Below are 20,084 nucleotides of genomic sequence, written 5' to 3'. Positions count from 1 at the left end.
TATTTCAGTTCGATTAAAATTCCAGACAGTTAAGCGCAAATGCAAGAGAAAAAATTATTTCGCTTCTTTTAAAACTAGACAGCAGCTGTTTTGGCAGCCCCTCAGACTTTTTTCGGTGTTACTTTAGTTGCAAAAAATCCAGAATTATTGTTATCCTGTCCGCGGAAAAGGATTAACTTTATCAAGTGCTGACTGCTGAGCGCAAATAAAAAAATCATAAGTGACGTAATATCACAAATTCACCAATTTTTCTTACTAACTGTGACTTCGAATTTTTCAGAAGTCATGAAATTAAAATAAGTATATGACTACTACTTATTAAAAAAAGCAGGAAATCCTCTGTTGATGATATTTCCTGAGAAAAAGCACCATATAGCAGTAGATTATTTTTCACATTTTTGCTGTGTGCTAGAAAATTTCCATATAGTTTATTTGGTTACATTTATATAATGCATGCAGGATATTTAAATTAGGTTAATTTAGTTAGTTGTATGCAAATCTGAAATATTGCGCACGGCCAGAATAACAAATTGATCTGCTTTTAATATGAAAAGTTATTGGGCCTAGCGCAGTTTTGAAATCTTTAAGCCTTCTAATTTTAACCGCAACGCAGCAAACATTTTGGTGGCTTTTGATTAATGCGTGTAAACATCCAGTCATGACTTGACTTTGCCTCCCACAGTTTATTTAGATCATCTCCGCCCGCCATGTGGTTTAAATGGTCGTTAATACACTTGTCAGTAAATTTGAAACAAGCTAATTATTTTCCCGTTTATGTATATTACATAACTGCATTAAACAACAAACCATCCAACCAGCGCTTAATGTGAATTTCCAACACGATATCCGAGGCATAATTATTATTTCCAACCAATAATTTAGAGCAGTCTCTCGGATATTTTTTTAAATATAAGATTGTAATTATAATTTTACATATATTTTATCAATAGCATCTCACGCAGAAGTAATAGCCATATTTTTCCGATGTGTATTCAAATAGTTAAAAAGTTAATATGTTTCTGAAAAAAAAAACCAAAAGCCTATCAAATCCTGTCACTGATGAAGCTGATCTGTTAATCCTCTCATAATAAAATTCACCAAAACGAGGAGTCGCCGCGACAATTTAATTTAGAAATTTGTATACAAAGTAAAATCGGTACTTACAGCTTCCCCCTCAATGGTGCTGATACAAATCTTGTTTTCCATCCTGATTTAGGAGCAAGCGAGTCAGCCGCTTTTCCGCAGAAAACCCGCTTTTATTATTTTTCTTTTCTTTCTGTTCTCTGTCAGTGAACGAGAATTGAACGTAGTGCAGACGGCAGACGGAGCCTGACAAACTGATCTGACATGTGCGTTGCGTGCAGTGCTCCAGCCAGAGGCAGGGCAGCCTGCCGCCGTTCGCCGTGCCGCCCGCGCGCCGGTCCAGCTGCCTGGTGCTCCCTCCTGTTGTATTAGCCCTTGAGTTAGTTGCGCTAAATCGTTGCAGATGCCACCCAAGAGCAGTGCCACCAGCGCTACTTATAGTTAAAGCACCTCCCGAATTCTTTGAAATTCTGTAAAGAGTAACCTTTTCCTCTAACCTAAAGTATGTAGTACCTTCCCCTAAACAAAAGTGTTTTAAATTTGCTGTTTTCAGGCGGGAAACTGGGAAATGAGCTACTGCAATAGAATTACTTGTTATTGATAGCCAATTATTTCACGCGAAAGAGCATGCCGTATCTACGCACCCTAAAGATTTAATTTAATGCTTATCAAGTAATATCCTAAATTGTTAATCTACTCTCTTTTGTAGGACACAAAATAATCGCTCTCTACTTTATTGTAGTACGTAGAGTTGAACTGATCAAACAATTAAACAAAAGTCCTACTTGCTGAAATGAACAATTCTATTTATCTGAAAAATACTATTTATTGTCTCTCTACTTTTAAGATCATGGGCGGTGTGGTTAGTTTGCTGTACATACGAGTATTCACTTATCCAATTTTTCCTTACGATATGATATCATTATCACATAAAAAAGGCATTGTTTGTATCCTGTCATGGTCATGACACGCCAGATCTGTATAGGGTTGCATTTGCTTACCACCCGGTTTTTACCAATTTCTTACGAAAGAAATGAATTTATTCCATTTTTCCCCTATGAAAATCTAAAATTTGTGGTCAAAATTTACTCTACTCTGTATATTTTTTTTCTTTTAAATTGCCATTTTGCTGCCTCAATTTCTCCAAAAATTTATCTCTAAAAATTTTCAAGTCGAGGTCATGAGCTAATAATTAGAAAATTATTGCAATTTTAGGTGCAAACATGGTTTGCAAGAAACTGGTAAAAATTGAAGAAAAAACGGTTTTTAACACAGCACTGCATTATTTTAAAAAAATGCGGGTGTTTTGCAACCCTGCAGATCTGCCTCAGCGCGCGCCTCGTCGGAGCCGGCGAAAGCCACCTTGACGGCTCGGGTAGGGGGGGGGGGTGGATGTGAGACCACTTGGGGTGTCACGTGCCAGTCTGAAATCTATGGATTTCGAGAAGCCGCCACTCACACCTGGAAGGGAACAAAAATAATCATCTCTGGAGCGAGTGATATGCCCACGTACCTAGCTGTAAATATTGATTATGACGACGCACAACAATCAATAAAAAGTTTAAAACTAACAACAACAACATAACTAACAGCAACGTAGCATTTCGATCAGCAAGTCGAGCTGGATTATCTGATATTTTGTATTTTTTAGTTTTAACGCAGCGCTGTCTGTCGAGTTACAAAGCTGGAATATTTTTGATTGTAGATTGAATGCGACCTTGCCTGTTGAGTCACGCATGAACTATCTCGGGAATCGTGACATTTTGGAAGGAAAGGGGTGAAAATAATAAACATAACACTTGAATCATCGCGCGAGGCAGTAATGACCGGGTATATCGGGTTAATGATTATCGTCAAGGCGCTCCAAATCATCAATGCTCTTGAGTTCACCAAGATGCGAGATTTCTGCGAGTGTTCGAGCGGTATGGATGAGCGACTTCACTTCCTCCCGGACGCAAAACTGCAGAGTGGCAAAATCGGAGAGGTTTGTTTGTCTTTGTTTATACTTTTTGACGCTAATTTAATTTATTTCAAGGTGTGGTTGGAGGAGTGGTTAGAGACTCGTCAACTATATGCGGACTACAATGTGGATGCGTTCCAATCCTCACGACTTAGCTTAGGTAAGTTTGAATTTGTTGAATTTTTACATCCCACTAATCCCGGTTTATTTCAGAAATGGCGATTCACCAAGTAGATGTGACGCTCAGTTGGATATCTGATACAGCCTACTTTGAGACGGAAGGAGATGATGCTTGGCTCTCTATCGGCAACAACAAGCTGCAATTCGCTCGCAAGGCAAGTCTTTTACATGACATGATCATGCTCAACCTATTAAATTTGCAGAAAAGTGTAGTCCTCCGAAGGAGCTCTGGTTACGTCTCCATCTTTGAAAACGGACCACGTCTGAAAGTTGTGGAATCAAGTACCGAATTGAAACTTGGAGGAGGAATGGCGGTAGCAAATGGTAAAGCTTATAAATTAAATGCGTGCAATATTTTTAATATGAATTTCAATAAATTAAAAGAAAAAATATCAATCAAATAATCTGGGTGCAACTTGCGAGAGAGTCAAGAGAATAGCGTGTGTGTATCTGTCGTTGGTCAAACCCGAAAAATTAACAAGCACTTCATGTGCTTATTAGCACTGCGCGCGCGCGCCGACGGGCAATTCGGCAGCACGCCTGAGCTTCCTGCACCCAAAGGACGTTGGGTCCTTTGGTCGCCTTTCACCCAGCGGGCGCCTGACCGTCGAGACAATAGTGCCGCACGCAATTCTTAAATAATATTAATTAAGTGTACTGCATTTGAAAAAAATTAAACATTTGTAAAATTGTTAATTGAAAATAGATAAATAATAAAATTTACTATAGCATGTTTAATTTAAATTTATTATGAATTTAGATTTGCTGTTTGATTGGAGATCATTCCCGAACCCAACAGCTATGTGGAGCGAGACGGATGGGTGCATTTTCTACGAAGCAACAGACAATGTTGAGGGATTGAGGGTTGAGATGATTGATGGAGTGTTTGCGTTGCACAAGGCATTTGTTATATGATTTATTTTACTTATGACGCTAATAAATTAATTTAAGAATGACGCGTCGCTGAACAAGATTGAGCTAAGTGCTGGAGAAGCAAAAGTTAGTGTAATAGAGCGAGAGCGTAATGACGAAAACCGAGTCATCATGTACAAGAACATCTACAAATGCATGAATAGTATGTTTATTAATTTTTAATATTTGATGATATTGGCTCAAGTTTTGTTTAGTTATCTATGCAGTCGGCCAACATTTGACTGGTTGTGGAAACAGTACCCACCTGACTAGGAAAAACAGCACTGGGGGTATATTCAAAATTCAGTGTTTAAATCGAAACTATTAATTCCTCTTTTAGGTTGTGCCTGTTTTTCCTGTGATGTTCTTGCCTGCACGTGCCAGTCTTGTAGGAGCAGCACCACAACTAGTGAGATAACTGTCCAACCAACTTTTGATAACCCTATCATCAGGGTTCGCAAATTTTGCAATGCGGAAAAATGCACCACTGGTTTTTAGCGCTTAAGACCAGCTGAAAAAAAACAACCAGTTTTGGGTTTATCCACATTTTTCCGAATTTAACTACAAAAAGGTTCACATTTCACGCCAAAAGCCAGAAATTTTTGATGAAGTTTTAAAATTTTTGGTTAAACCAGTGGCTTTTTTTACTGATTTTGTAATTATCTTATATCCATCATGAGAAATTTTGATCTTCATGTTTCAGAAATTGCAGAAAACCCCCACAAAAACGTTTTTTAATGCAGTGTTTTTCCGGAAAAATGCGAATTTTTGCGAACCCTGCCTATCATTTGAGTTTCTTCCTCTGATGCACCCCTTATTTATTCAATGAAAAAACAACTTTTTTTTAGCACAAACCATAGCGCACCGCACAAAAGCCTCTACATCGCGTCGGTAAATGAGAAAAATGGTTTTCAATTTTAGACACAAAAGCAATTCTTCTTTCCACATCATTAGAACAAGTTGAGCAAACGGTAGTTTTGGAAGAACTCGACAGCTGTTTGATTCTTTTGACGTGCGTTATTTTTTAAAGCTCCACCCTCGCAAACTTTTCATCTCGCATGGCAAAAGTTCAAGTAGTGTATCAAAGGTCACTAAATTTTTCAGTGAACCTTCATTGTGAAATTAATATCATGCAAAGCATTGTCCCTAGTGCTACAATGATTTCCCATGCAACCAAACTGGTAAAATTCACTTGATACTCTACCGGACACGTGAGAACAAGAATTTTTTCTTTGTTGGTATTGAAATAAAGCAATTTCCTATGGATATTACTGATGTTCCAGTCTCAGCCAGAATATATGTAAATCCAATTCCAGAATCACAATCACCTGAGAATTTCACTCAGGGGTCTCTTAAAAAATGAAAGAGCAACCCTGGAAAGAGAGGAAAAGAAAACAGTTGCCGATTCAAGCGATAAATAATTATTGCAACTCTTAATTTTTTCTTTCTTTACTCCCTATCCTGCTACAGAGCCCTTTACCAGCACGAGAAGACCGAAAACATACTCCCAGTAGCAATTACAATTTCTCAATATTCCGTACCAAGTTCATATTAGCGAAAATTGCTGAATATTTTACAAACATATTTTGGTCCATAGGGAGAAGGCCCGCAACATCTGCTGCATCCACCGACCCAACGTCTGATGCACCCACAATCCAAGACAGTCAAACACCAGCCAACGACTCATGGATTAATGTATCTGCAGGTATGGTTTTTTAAAAAAATTCAAATTTAATAAAAAATCTTTTAAGATTTTGGCAGAATTGCTCTGTACGTGCTTTAGGTGTTTTGTGCTTTGGGTGTCTTCAGCGTCTTATGCTCGTGTCAGCGAGGAGTATGGGTTTATGCAGGGGACCACGGAAGCTTTGACGTTCCAATGATACCTCAGCAAATAATCGAACCACAACCCCTTCCCCCATCCATCGATATGCCAGCCGTTGAGGTGGTCCATTGTCAAACTTAACCAAAGATGCTGTTGGCACTGCTCACCCCTTCTGAATTGCCTCCCCCGAAAGATTTTTCCAACATCTCTGTTGTACAACGTTCTGGCCTGCTACGGACCTTAGGGGCGCCATGAGAACGTTGAAGGGGTTGAGACCCCCCAGCTCGCCGCGATGACTGCAGCGTCGCCGGCACCGGGCGCATGGCTTGCGGCCCCGGCACCGACGATCCAGGCTCACGTCCGTGAGTTTGGCGAAGACTATGACAACAACAAATTGTCGAAATTTTCGCAAAATTTCCGCGTTACATTCAATTCGCAATACGGTGGTTGGTTACGGTGCTCTGGGCGCCTTGTCATGGCGCCCCTAAGGTCCGTAGCAGGCCAGAACGTTGTACAACAATCTCAGATCATCTGATTATACTTTCGAATGTCGCTTAGGACAATGCGAGTTACGAGCGTCGACGTAAAATTTCTTTGTTCGGTTTAAGTAGAAAATGGAATTTATTGATGATTAGTTTTTTAATTATTCGGTGATTAGTTGGTATACTATAAGATTGTTCATTTTTTAGTGATTTTTCGATTGTTTCGTTAGCTGACTGTGAGGAAAATGAAAATTCTGTTGATATTATTGTTACGGCGGTTACTCAGCATGGGAATGAAGACGATCAGCAGAAAAAACGCCTTACGACACGAAATTTTACCATTTAAAGAGAGTAGCAACAAGACAATTTTATACCGATCAAATTAAATTTTAATGCAATGCGTAGTAGTTACGATCGATCTTGTGTGATTTATGTTTGAAACCCACATCTTTTAACATATTCGAAAAATTTAGGTGTGCCACTGACTTGATTACAAGGTGTTGCTTGCGCTGCTGAGGCTGTGCCCAAGCCCCGACGAGGTGCTGGTCATTGTGGTCATGCCACGAGCTTCGCATCAGGACCAGCCCGAAGAACAACCCGTTTGCAATGTAAACTCGTGTGATTTAGTGAAAAGCTTTAGATTTGAATGAATTCAATATTGTTTTCTATGAAATAGTTGTGATTTTCTTTTTATTCCTTAGAATTTAATAGTTTTAATTAAAAAATTGTGGGGTTCTAGCAAAATTAGGTTCAGATGGAACCTAATAATTAAAAAATATTCTTTAAAATCGCTATAATCTTAGATTTATTCGACCATTGATTAAGTAAAGCGAATATTTTTAGCAATAATGAATTGTCATTTAATATAGCTGAATGAAATTTAACTCCCCTAGAAGTTTTAAATTTTCATGACTATTATAAATGTTTAAATAATTTTGAAAGCAAAATTCTTTCAATATATTCACTTGACAGTCAATTTGGAACACCATAATTGTTAAGCAGAGCTGCAAAACGTGGATTATGCAATCATATTCGAGGTCACGTGGCAGGTCTCGCCTGGAGTAGAATATTTATTTCAAGTAAGCCAATTAATTGAGTGGTTTTGCACATTAGTTACGACGACAGGAAAAAACAATCTTAGGACATTTTTAAAAGATAAAAATTTAAAACAAAGTGTAGCGAAATCGCCGTGATGCGAAATATATGTGTTTTTTTATTGCAAGCAGTAATTCTCAGCAGAGCCAATGTGAGAGATAAATTAACAACCAAAGTGCTATATGATAAACATTTTTGTATCTCTGCTGATTGTGATTAAACATTAACTATATCAAAAGTAAACAAAAAGCCGTGTCTCATTTACTATTGAAGTTTTCAACCCTAATTTTATGACCAAATTTTGTTCATAAGATGTTATCTTCACACAAAGATCCAAGAGAGTTAACATAGCCGTCAGGAATAGTTTTCAAAAATGAGCTTTTGGCAGTGATGACAACGTGAACGTAATAATTCTTAGAAAAATTTGTGCCTTGCAGCGATCCGGTGCTATCAAGGTTCCAAGGATACATTGATGGGTCCATAGGAGCATTGGAACTACACCAGACAGGTTTATCTGGCATATTAAAAAAAGATCCAGATGTCCACAGAGAAAAATTCCGAGTTGGTCCTGATGAACCGAATTATAACCATAGAAAATAGGACATTATATTTTGTATTTGGAGTTTTTGACTCACTTGCTATTAATTCCGCAACGCACTTAAATTCTTCATATGTTTCAAAAGACACAAGTTTCAGACCAAGAACGTAACACTGTGAGATTATGTTGTCGACTGTGGTCTAGAAATAGCATTAATGTTAAAAAAAACTGGACAGCACTAAATTCGAAATAATATGCAATGATCTCTACCAATTTTAAAGATAAAAATGATACTGAAAATATTAAAAATTTTCACGGTCAAGTGCATTTGCGAAATTCTTAAGAATAGGGCCAAAGCCAAAATTTACCTCTAAGCCTGGTGTCGATATTTTTATTTTAGATATAAAATTGAGTAGCGTGCTGCTTTATTTGTTGATATTTGCTTTTCTTATATAGGTCATGACACTATTCGGCCTGATCTGCCCCGACACGCGCCTGCAGACCGAAGGCGCAGCGCGCGGCCGCTTCCCAAGAAGAACCGTTTATGTATAAATTTGGCTTTTGCAATCAGACGCGTAAAATCGCACAAAGTTCTCAAATTGGGTAGCGGCCGCGCGCTGCGCCTTTGGTCTGCAGGCGGGCGTGTCGGGGCAGATCAGGCCGAAGAGTGTCACGACAAGGCCACTGGCCAAATTTTTAGAACCCAATGTTAATCTCACTTCTTATCGGAGTTGACCCGTTCCAATTTGCACCAAATTTAACTCGAAAAGACGACAAAGAGGAAACAAATTCAATTATAATCATTGGAATTTTGAACAAGCACGGGAAAACTGGCATAGTCTGAAATTTTATTATATCACTTTTTGCTCCTTAAACATCAATTTGGGTTATTTTCAACTTTATATTCGGACATTATATCACATATTCGGAATAAATCAAACTTTTCGTAATATTTATTAGCATATTGTCTCCTTTGCTAAACATATATTAATCCAGTTTGATCCACGACACATGCACACACACACACACAAACACACACACAGACAGTCAGCCATACATATCATCATCATATCACGACCTCAAAATTCAATATTTACGCATCACCACTCTAACAATTAAATCGGTAAAGATCAATCACTTTATATTATATTAATTTTTCCTCACCGCGAGACCCGTAGAATGATCATACATCACATAGTTGCGCCCTCCGCAAACATTGTAATATGCTACAGTTTGCGTCACACCGGGGGTTGCTATAATATTAAAATTAACTTTAAAGAATCTTGAGATAGGTGAAATAGTACGGTTTTCGTTTAAATAATTTGTCCTGGAAAGTTCCTGTGCAGCACCACATGAAACAAATAATATTTAACAATATAGTACGTGCTGTGTTAAAAGAATATAAATATAAAAGAGTAAACAAGAACAGCATCAAATATTGTTAATTGAAATGAAATAGTTTGGGTAATTTTAATTCACGCACAGTGACAGTGTATGACGCTGGTCCTGCATAGCATAGCGCCTGTGCTGGTGGTAAAGCAGCAAATTCCTGGGGAAAATAAATTAGAATTAAATTATTTTACCATATATCTATAGATATAAGCGAAATTATTGGATCTGTCCTTTTTTGTCACCGAAGGCGACAATTCTTATTTAATAGTTGTGTGTGCGAGTTTTGAATTCTCCAAAAAACGAGAGTACTGATTTTAAACAAGTAAAATCTCTTGTGTCATACCAATGATTTGCTTCTTTCTACTTTCAATAAGGAGAGTTTGATCATATCTGGTGACTCATCTTGGATGCAGGAGAATGTGAGAGACGCTGTGTCGCACTCGTCCATGCCGACTTATCAAATCGAGAGAGACACAAAAATTTATCTCTGTGTTCTAGTTCAATGGAAAGCACAATAAAAATACCTTGATTGCCGCAATATATAGCAGCAGCGGTATCTTTGCTGGATGTGACCGAGTTTCTTTCAGAATACATTTCTTGTGCCAAATTCATCATTGTTTGCGTCACTATTTGACCATCCACCATCTAGTGACTCTGTTTTATAGAGCATTTAGTCACTATTTTTAATTATTTAACTGACCAAGTTGCCGAATTCGCCTACACACTTCATATAGCACTGTCAGACAATAGAAATATGAGATTGATTTATATTTTACATTTGTTTTTCTCTTGGTACCTTTAGAGATAGATCAAATGCTTTCGTGGACCAAAGGGATTCCGCTTGTTCTTAGAGGTAATACATTTAGTTGAAACATTTCCGGTGTCTCGAATACAACTTATTACCTTGAGTTATATTGTAAAGCAAACCACATTCGTTCAATATTGCGCGACCAACCGTTGATGATGTACTCACATCTCTTCCCTAAAAGTGTTGATCTCGCATAAATCAATAATAGTGAGAGCGTTTATTGGAGTATATTTTAACACATAGATCATGTGCATCATATAAATGTAATAAATTCAATTAAATTGTTCACAAGTTAAAAAAAAAGGTTTTTGAATAAAAATTTTGGGACAGCGGAAAGTGACTATATAGTTTTGAATTGTAAAATGTAAAATTATACCTCGCAGATGTACTTGTATGCATTTTGACAACTCTTGTCTGCAATCTGGACCACCTTATTGTCCATCAAGTCGACCGCCACACAGTCATCTGCGCTCCCTGGCAGGCCCGGAGCCCACTTTGCATTTCTCATCCGTTTTTTAGACGCGCACCATCCGAAAATATTGTTGTCTCCTATCCTCGCTCCAGATGTCCAGTATATATTATTTATAATTTTATTTTCTGCCAAAATAAATTAACAAATAATGTGTTTTCGCAAAAGCCATGTGAAAAGAATACGTTGCAAGAGAGCAGCGAGGCTGTTATACTTAAAGGCGTAGTCAAAGCTGAGCAGTTTAAGTCCTATGCTGCAGCACGCATTCGCGGCATCCATCCACTATTTAAAAAAGGTTTGAAAGTAAATGCAAATAAAGCTAGAAATTATAATACTGTTGCAGTGGATGGACTGATCAAGTAGACTCTGCCAGACAGGGTTATCCATGTTCCATAGTCCGGATAATCTGATTTATTTTCTTACAGCTTACAAAATATGTTTACTCAATAAAAATTTTTGACCTTTCAACAAAATGCGTCCATTTGGCAATGATGTGAATAGCGCGGCCTGAAAAATTTTGCATAAAATTCGCGGTGAAATGTTTTGATTAATAAATCTGTACATTTTTTGTGCAGTTTGAAATCTTCGGACAGTTGCTGTAGCGTATATTTGGTGTTGGTGTGGTGAGCGGTCCCTAAATTGTCAATTTTAAAAATTAAGTCCAATCAAAATATTTCTGCCCTCTAACCTGGCAAGCGAAGATGTGTTTTTCTGCACAATTTTTGGCGTACAACAGCGCACTCGCTTTGCTTTTTTCAAACGCCAAGAGAAGGCACAATTTATCCCATTCTCCCACAGGTTGCATACGAGCCCAAATTTTAGCTGTCACATTCGTCACAATTTGAGCACCAGAGTGACAAAATTCGAAACTCGAGTTTAGGTGAAACAGTTTTCTGCCGGACGTCCAATAATAAATGCTAAAAGGCCAGTCGGCTAAAATTCCAGAAGCAACGAGACATAATATATATCTTTAGGCGAGAAAAATAAAGAAATTAGACACTCACGTTTCATTAGAGACGCCATACAAGAGCGTTTTGCCTCATTTTCTATTGATATCGGAATCATGCCAATGCTGCAACACTTATTGAAGTTTTCCTCCCACGTAGCCTAGTAGAAGTGTAATATAGATTTATTTACAACCAGAGTAAGAATTTACCAGTTGCGTTCCAAAAATGAACGAGTTGCCGCAGGCGCTGTACCAAGCTGCGCGATTGTCTAGAATTGTACAACATTCGAAAATATCTAAATTTAATCCATTATATTAATACCAATCGCAGGATCGCCTGCCTCCAAAAGTGGCTATAAACATTAAAAATTATAAATTTGCATAGTTACAAGAACAAAATATTTATAGAATACATTTTTCTCGCACGGGTTGGAACTGCAAGAATAAAGCCTCTGCAATTAAATTTGGCATGAATACAAGCAACACAGAAGCTGTATTTTTTGCACTTTATCTGTAAGAGGTACAAATGTCGTTGGGGTTGTGGTTGTAGATGTTTTGATGACCGTTGGCCTATTTGTTAAAAATATCAAGGTAGTGGACACGGTAGTCTTCAATGAGGGAAATATAGATGAGGTCAATGTTGATTCAGTTGCTGTTGTTTCTTGGGGTTGACCTATTGGCCTATTAATTGTTAAAAATATCAGGGTGGTTGCCACGGTAGTTTTCAATGAGGTTAATGCCGATGAGGTCAATGTTGATTCAGTTGATGTTGTTTCTTGGGGTTGAATGGGACCAATAGAAGATAATGGTTCTGAGAATGCAGGTGCACCACTCGTTTTAGTTTCTGATGTTTCTGATAAGAATTCTTTTTAATAATGCTTTTTTCTTATGGTTTTATGTTTACCTGGCATAGATCCGGTATTTTCTGTTTTTCCCTGGGATTCTGTGGTTTCAACTTTCACTTGCATTATAGGTTCCGTAAGATGTTCTGGAACCGTGGTTTGTTCGTGGCGGCTAGGCATTGGCGTCGTTGCTACGCTAGCTACTGGAGTCGTGCGGTTAGCAGAAATTTTCGACTGAGTTGCGAAAGTTCAAATTAGGGGTTATATTAAATTGTAAAACACGCTCCTCACTCGCAAAATTAATTTTTTCGGAATGCAGGGTTTCCCTCCACAGCACTTGATGATGTAGATTCTTCTGACATTTTTGGTTATTTCTGCAAAATTGGTTCAGGGAATTTGAGGGAAATAATTGAAGTACCTCAAAACTTACGAAATTTTGTGTTTTGATTGAATTTAACAACAGCTTTGATTGATCTTTTAGCTTTCCCAATTTTAGAGCTCCCTGTTATCTATAAGGATTTGAGAAGTATAAAGTAGAGAGAATTATCAGGTGTTAAGAACTTACTTCTCTCTATATACAAAGAATGTGATTGCAATAGCAAGAAGTAATTTCATTTTGCCGTCCCTCATCATCGCTAACGATAAATATTGTGTTAATAAGTCGACACGAGTTTCGGAATTTGCTGCTGTCTGCAGGACAGGAAGTGTAACTCCTAGTAAAATTTAATTGGATACACGCATACATTCCTGGTACAAAACGTCTTCCTGTCAAATGCAATGCAATGTTGTAGAGAACCGTGTCAGTGTGATTGATATTTATCAACCCAATTAAATTTTATTTGAAATTGCGAGCAAATTCATTTTTTGTTCATAAACCCTTAAAAATTGCTCTATATTTATACGTTGTTCGATTCATTCTTATTTACACTGTATTAAATATTTTTAATAAATTTTTATATTTTCAAAGCTTGTCACTTTATATTTTAACTGTTCATATTGATGCTCACTTAAATGGATGTAATTGTTTTTTTGTCGTTTCTATTGCATATAATACAGCTGCTTTCCCTTGGCTGGTTGATTTAGATATTTTGAAATACAGCTCCCAAAATTTCAAACCAATTTGAATGTAGAGTTGGCTGTGATTTTCACGAGGAGGCGAAGGTTGCTGCAAGGAAACTTGTGCGCGTGGAGTGAAATTTTAGACGTGAATCGCGAAAATTAAGTTATCTCTAAACATAATTTCTAAAATTTTATTTTAAATGCCATTTTTTCAGTTAGGATAGGGGTTAATCATTTTTCATTTATATTTTTTTATTCTCATCATAATAAAACATGTACACACATGTTAAAAAACAGTTTGTCAATATTAATTTAAAAAAATACAAAAAGCACATAGTGAGAAAAGGCACCATTCCTAGCCAACATCTCGCCAAAGCTCTACCCGGAGGGCAGAGCCGAAATGGCGAAATGGGCCTGGTCAGGAAGGGAAGCTGCACTAGAAACACGCACTCACATACGCTGGAAGGAAACCGTGTCGCCGAACAGTCCTTCAATATGCGGGTGGGGCAGCATTCCAAAAAGCGATGACTCGATAATCTAACACACACTGGCCGAGTTCGGTGCGCGCTGGTGGATGCTGCAGCCGCGGATGCTGCGGGTCGTCGCCGCGAAGCACGCGGCCCACGATGATGCATGCCATCGCGTTGTAGTCTGCGTGAGGCCGCACATACTCTTGGGTCGTTGTACACCAACCGGACTGGGACGGACAGCACTATTTTCTGGTTTTTCGGCGGCGGGACGTGTCGACCATAGATGAAGTGGAGGGCTTTGTTCTGGGTTCTAGCCATCTTCCCGATGATTGCCTTGGTCCAGGGGTCCAAGTAAATCAACTTGGGAATCACGAAGGTCAGGTACGCCTTCCTTATCGCTCTCTGCGTGCAGCCACGCAAATTGCGGGCCACGAAGCCGAAAGTACGCGCCGCTTTCTAACGCTGGACGTCAAAATTTTGGTTCCATTTTGAGAGAAAATTAAAATGTTCCCTTAAGGTTAGAAAAGGACGTCATTTATCGCAAATTGCTTTGCACAAAAACATTTATTCACTTTCCGACCGCGGCGAAAACGGACGGGTGAAGCGCGTTTTCAAAGGGTTCGCATCACCAAGCACAATGCCCGTCTTGCTGTTGTGCCACTTTTATGGCTTTTCTGTCCCACACGACACATGACAGAGCGAGAGTGCATATAGGGATGGCATAGCGTGGGACAGTTTTAAGGAGTACCATTTGCGTTGATAAGCGATGCTACCCATCACCTTTCTTGAAATTGAAATTTTAGAACGAAAAAATTCAACATTTGCTGAATATTGATAACCTTTCATATTAGACTAATGTAAATTTAACTACCATAATATCTCCGCAAAATTTAAAGTTAAAGTGCTATTAAAAGAATGTGTGAACTATTGCGTTCTAAACGAAGTGCTAAATTTTGTACAAAACTGACTCTTTACACTAAACGCAGTACAAAAAGATCCAACAATATCGTCCAAAATAAACGTGTAAATCTCACAGCCCTATTGAGTGGAAATTACGTAAAGTGTTTTTTTTATCGCATGGGATAGGATCAGGGTTCGGAAAAAAACGCATTTTCCGAAAAAACACTGCATTGCAAAAAACTGTTTTATTGCGCATTTTCCGAAACACATGCATTCCAATGGAATATCAAAAATTCTCATGATGGATGACCAAAAATAGGGGTTTTTAAAAATCAGTATTAAAATCACTGGTTTTACCAAAAGACCGAAAATCTTAACTCTCTCATCTTAATTTTCCAAAATTTCCTACTCTTTTGGCGCGAAATATGACTTTTTCGGGTTAAACTCGTAAAAATGCGGAAAAACTCACAAACTTTTGGGTTTTTCCAGCTGGTTTTTTGCGCAAAAGACCAGTGGTGCATTTTTGCACATAGCAAAATTGGCGAACCCTGCTTGGGATGGAACTACAAGAATCCAATCTCTGCAACAAATTATGTATAGAATAAGCGAGAAGTAGGCATCTTCGCACTTAAGCTTGCGGAGGTAAAAATATAGTTGCGAAGAAAAGTTTTTTTCCGGAAAATGATATATGATATGAATTGTTTGTTTTGTGGCAATTTTAAACGGAAGATATTTTAGCATTTCTAGGATATAAAACTGACTGTCTAATATCAGAGATAGCAAAAGTGGTTAATTTATGGTGAAAATTTGAACAGGCATTGAAAACATTGGCACCGACTTATTGCTACTGGCGTATGTTTGCGCCTCCGTGGTGGCTTTGGGGACAAATGCCTGGTCTTTCTATTGTAAAAGATATTTCTTGGTGGTCACCCGTTTTTTTAGCGAGAATAGATGAATAAATGCAAACTTCGCCATTTAATATTGAACAAAATGTGTTGAGAAATTACATATTTAACTCATAGCCTGTTTACTTTGAAAACAATCCAAGCACACCCAATTTATTTGTAAAAACTGACTCTTTATAATACTCGCTTCTTGTGGTGCCTTATCACGCTGGCCTTTTTCTGGTCAGACCAAGATCTGCGCCCTTTTGCAGTGCAGGAAAAAGGACACTTTATTAAATGGACGGGGAAATCTTTTATTAGAAATCCAAGAGGTTTTATTTAAATCCAATTTCACTATATAATTTTCATTGTTCCCTATATGTATAACGTTGGCTGGCCATCCAATAGTCTTTACGCTGTGTCTTTGAATGAAGAGTGAAGAGCAATCGGGTCTTAGAAGAGAAAATCAGGGGAAAATCGAGTCCGAAAGGGACATTATTTTCGATTCCACCTCGTGTACAGTTTTTTTTATTATAATAGCTCATACCTCTGACAGTTAGATTCCATGTGATCGGAATATTCACTATCAAATAGAGTAATGAAAGATAGTATTATTTTGATTTCAATTTCTAGGATTCTCCGTACTAATTGTAAGAATATTTTTCATCTAATCATGTAAGGGTGCGTGCTGCGTGGATTTACAATAAAAATCGATTTTTGACAAGAAGCCATCAGAGAGCAAAATTTTTTATTTGAAAATACAAAACTCAAATATTCCATCTAGAAAATTTTCATATCAACGTTGACTGTGTTTCTCTAGATTAAAATACAGGTCAAAATGAAAAAAACAAACTTAGGACATTTTTAAAAGATAAAAATTTAAAACAATGTGTAGCGAAATCGCCGTGATGCGAAATATATGTGGTTTTTTATTGCAAGCAGCAATTCTCAACAGAGCCAATGTGAAGGATAAATTGACAACCAAAGTGCTATGATAAACATTTTTGTGTCTCTGCTGATTGTGATTAAACTTTATTTACTTTTTATATCAACCAAAAAGCTGTGTCCCAGATTAATGAAGTTTTCAAACCTAAATTATGACCAAATTTTGTTTATAAGATGTTATCTTCACACAAAGATCCAACAGAGTTAACAAAGCCGTCAGGAATAGTTTTCAAAAATGAGCTTTTGGCAGTGATGACCACGTGAACGTAATGATTCTTAGAAAAATCTGTGCCTTGCAGCGTTCCGGTGCTATCAAGGTTCCAAGGATACTTCGATGGGTCCATAGGAGCATTGGAACTGCACCAGACAGGTTTATCTGGCATATTCATGAAGGATCCAGATGTCCAAAGAGAAAAATTCTGAGTTGGTCCTGTTGAACCAAATTAAAACCAAAGAAACTCATGGCTATATTATTGTATTTAATTTTTAACTCACTCGCAATTAATTCCGTAACGCACTTGAATTCTTCATATGTCTCAAATGACACGAGTTTCAGACCAAGGATGTAACACTGTGTGATTATATTGTTGATCGTGGTCTAGAAATAACATTATAATATTAAAATCTTTGAACAGTATAAAAGCACAAAATTAGCAAATTATCTCTACTAAAATTTTAAAGGGAAACTACACTGAAAACCCATTGAAAATTCTCGCCACAAAGGGCATAATAAGCTAAGATGCTTAAGGATAGGGCCGAAGCCAAAATTTACCCCTAACAAAAAGGTGGTATCGGTAATTTTATTTGTAGATAGAAATTTGAGTAGTGGGTGTTGCTTTATTTTTATGATCTTAATTTCACTACTTGTTGCTGTCCCGTTCCAATATATGCACCAAATTTATCACTTAAAAAGGAATACATCATAGGTAAAATTAAAAAAGCACATATTTTGAAATTTGTATTTCGCCACTGTCCCTTTTATATCAATTTTGCTCATTTTCAACTCATACATTCAGATTCTGACAATTTCTCACACACCCAAAATAGTTTAAATTTTTTATAATTGTTATTAGAATTGTTGCCCTAATAGCTATTTGTATTACTCCAGTTTGATCAGACACATGCACACATAGTCAGTCAGTTTAACAGCCATATCACCGTCAAAATCCAATATTCACCACTCGAACAATTAAATCAGTAAAGCATGTATCACTTTATATTATTATACACATGCATTTATTCCTCACCCCGGAACCCATTGTAGAATCATTATACATCACATAATTGCGCCCTCCGCAAACATTGTAATACGGTACAGTTCGCGAACCAATGAAGTTTGCTATTATTATGTAAAAATTATTTTAAAATTTTCATGGGATAGGTCATAGTACGATTTTCATTTAAATAGTCTGTCCTATATAGTTCCTTTACAGCACCACATGAAACAAAAAATATTAAATATTAGTAATTACGCTTAAAGAGTATAAATATGAATGAGCAAACAAGAACAGCATAAAAAAAATATTGTCATTGATTTGAAATAGTTGTGTAATTTACTCACAACGACTGTGGTTGAAGTTAGTGGACCTGCGTAGCATAGCGCCTGTGCTGATGGTAAAGCAGCAAATTCCTGTGGAGTAACGATTAAGGTATTTTATCATATCATTGTTGCTCTTTTGGAGAAGCGAAATTAATATTGGATTGGTCCTTTTTTGTGACTGAAAATTCCGTATATAGTATCTAAAAGCTGTGTTTACGAGTTTTCGAGAAAAAAAGTGAATTGATATTAAATCAGAAAAATCTCTTGTGCCTAAAGCCATACCAGCGAATTGCTTCTTTCTACTTTCAATAAGGAGAGTTTGATCATATCTGGTGACTCATCTTGGATGCAGGAGTATGTGAGAGACGCTGTGTCGCACTCATCCATGCCGACTGGTAAAATCGAGAGAGACACAAAATTTATCTCTGTGTTCTAGTGGAATGGAAAGCACAATACAAATACCTTGATTACCGCAATATATAGCAGCAGCGGTATCTTTGCTGGATGTGACTGAGTTTCTTTCAGAATACATTTCTTGTGCCAAATTCATCATTGTTTGCGTCACTATTTGACCGTCCACCATCTAGTGACTCTGTTTTATAGAGCATTCAGTCACAATTTTTAATTATTTAACTGACCAAGTTGCCGAATTCGCCTACACACTTCATATAGCACTGACAGACAATAGAAATATGAGATTGATTTATATTTTAAATTATTTTTTCTCTTGGTACCTTGAGAGATAGATCAAATGCTTTCGTAGACCAAAGGGATTCCGCTTGTTCTTTTCGTTGGTAAATTTAGTTGTCATATTTCTGAATTCTCGAATACAACTATACTATTACCTTGAGTTATGTTGTAAAGCAAACCACATTCGTTCAATATTGCGCGACCAACCGTTGATGATGTACTCACATCTCTCCCCTAAAAGTGTTAATCTCTCGTAAAGCAATAATTGTGATCGTCTGCAGTCTATTTTAACAGATATGCATAAAATAAGTGAATAATCAACTCCATTAGATTGTTTCACATGCTAAAAAATGGTGTTTTGAATACAAATTTTGGGACAGCGGAAAGCGACTATATAGTTTTGAATTGTTAAATGTAAAATTATACCTCGCAGATGTACTTGTATGCATTTTGACAACTGTTTTCTGCAATCTGGACCACCTTGTTGTCCATCAAGTCGACCGCCACACAGTCATCTGCGCTCCCTGGCAGGCCCGGAGCCCACTTTGCATTTCTCATCCGTTTTTTAGACGCGCACCATCCGAAAATATTGTTGTCTCCTATCCTCGCTCCAGATGTCCAGTATATGTCATTTGTAATTTTCATTTCTGCCCGTATAAATTAACAAATTTACTTTCGCATAAGCTAAATTAAATTAAATACGTTGCAAGAGAGCGGTGAGGCTGTCATACTTAAAAGCGTAGTCAAAGCTGAGCAGTTTAAGTCCTATGCTGCAGCACGCATTCGCGGCATCCATCCACTATTTAAAAAAGGTTTGAAAGTAAATGCAAATAAAGCTAGAAATTATAATACTGTTGCAGTGGATGGACTGATCAAGTAGACTCTGCCAGACAGGGTTATCCAAGTTCCATAGCTCGGGTAATCTGATTTATTTTCTTATTGCTAACAAATGATGTTTATATACTCAATATAAAATACTGACCTTTCAACAAAATGCCTCCATTTGGCAATGATGTGAATAGTGCGGCCTGAAAAAAATAATTTTTGCGAAGAAAAATTTTCGTTAA

General features: G+C 37.3%; 2 protein-coding genes across 2 annotated transcripts in view; one reads left to right on the top strand and one right to left on the bottom strand.

Moving 5' to 3' along the window:
- Positions 1 to 1,500, bottom strand: part of LOC135937139 (uncharacterized) — a 41,847-nt gene extending 40,347 nt beyond the window's left edge. Inside the window, exon 1 of the mRNA XM_065480227.1 lies at positions 1,165 to 1,500. Within this exon, the coding sequence (XP_065336299.1) occupies positions 1,165 to 1,206 (42 nt within the window). The 5' untranslated portion in view covers positions 1,207 to 1,500. The remainder of the gene's footprint in view (positions 1 to 1,164) is intronic.
- Positions 1,501 to 2,905: 1,405 nt separating this feature from the next.
- Positions 2,906 to 4,138, top strand: LOC135937486 (uncharacterized). The gene is made up of 4 exons (XM_065480638.1): positions 2,906 to 3,067; positions 3,119 to 3,203; positions 3,257 to 3,547; positions 3,984 to 4,138. Exons 1-4 carry the CDS (start codon positions 2,906 to 2,908, stop codon positions 4,136 to 4,138), a joined length of 693 nt encoding a protein of 230 aa, XP_065336710.1.
- The last annotated feature ends 15,946 nt before the right edge of the window (positions 4,139 to 20,084 follow it).

The sequence above is a fragment of the Cloeon dipterum genome, chromosome 2 (genome assembly GCF_949628265.1).
Source record: "Cloeon dipterum chromosome 2, ieCloDipt1.1, whole genome shotgun sequence".
In the NCBI taxonomy this organism is placed as follows: Eukaryota; Metazoa; Arthropoda; class Insecta; order Ephemeroptera; family Baetidae; genus Cloeon; species Cloeon dipterum.
The sequence above is the reverse complement of the archived record's forward strand: the minus strand, read 5'-3'. Positions and strand labels throughout refer to the sequence as shown.

Bases quoted from the DNA above. Each gene is read 5' to 3' on its own strand.
- LOC135937486 (XM_065480638.1), top strand. From the start codon at position 2,906: ATGACCGGGTATATCGGGTTAATGATTATCGTCAAGGCGCTCCAAATC. The intron at 3,068-3,118 runs GTTTGTTTGTCT...ATTTATTTCAAG, and splicing joins AGAGTGGCAAAATCGGAGAG to GTGTGGTTGGAGGAGTGGTT. The intron at 3,548-3,983 runs GTAAAGCTTATA...TTATGAATTTAG, and splicing joins AGGAATGGCGGTAGCAAATG to ATTTGCTGTTTGATTGGAGA.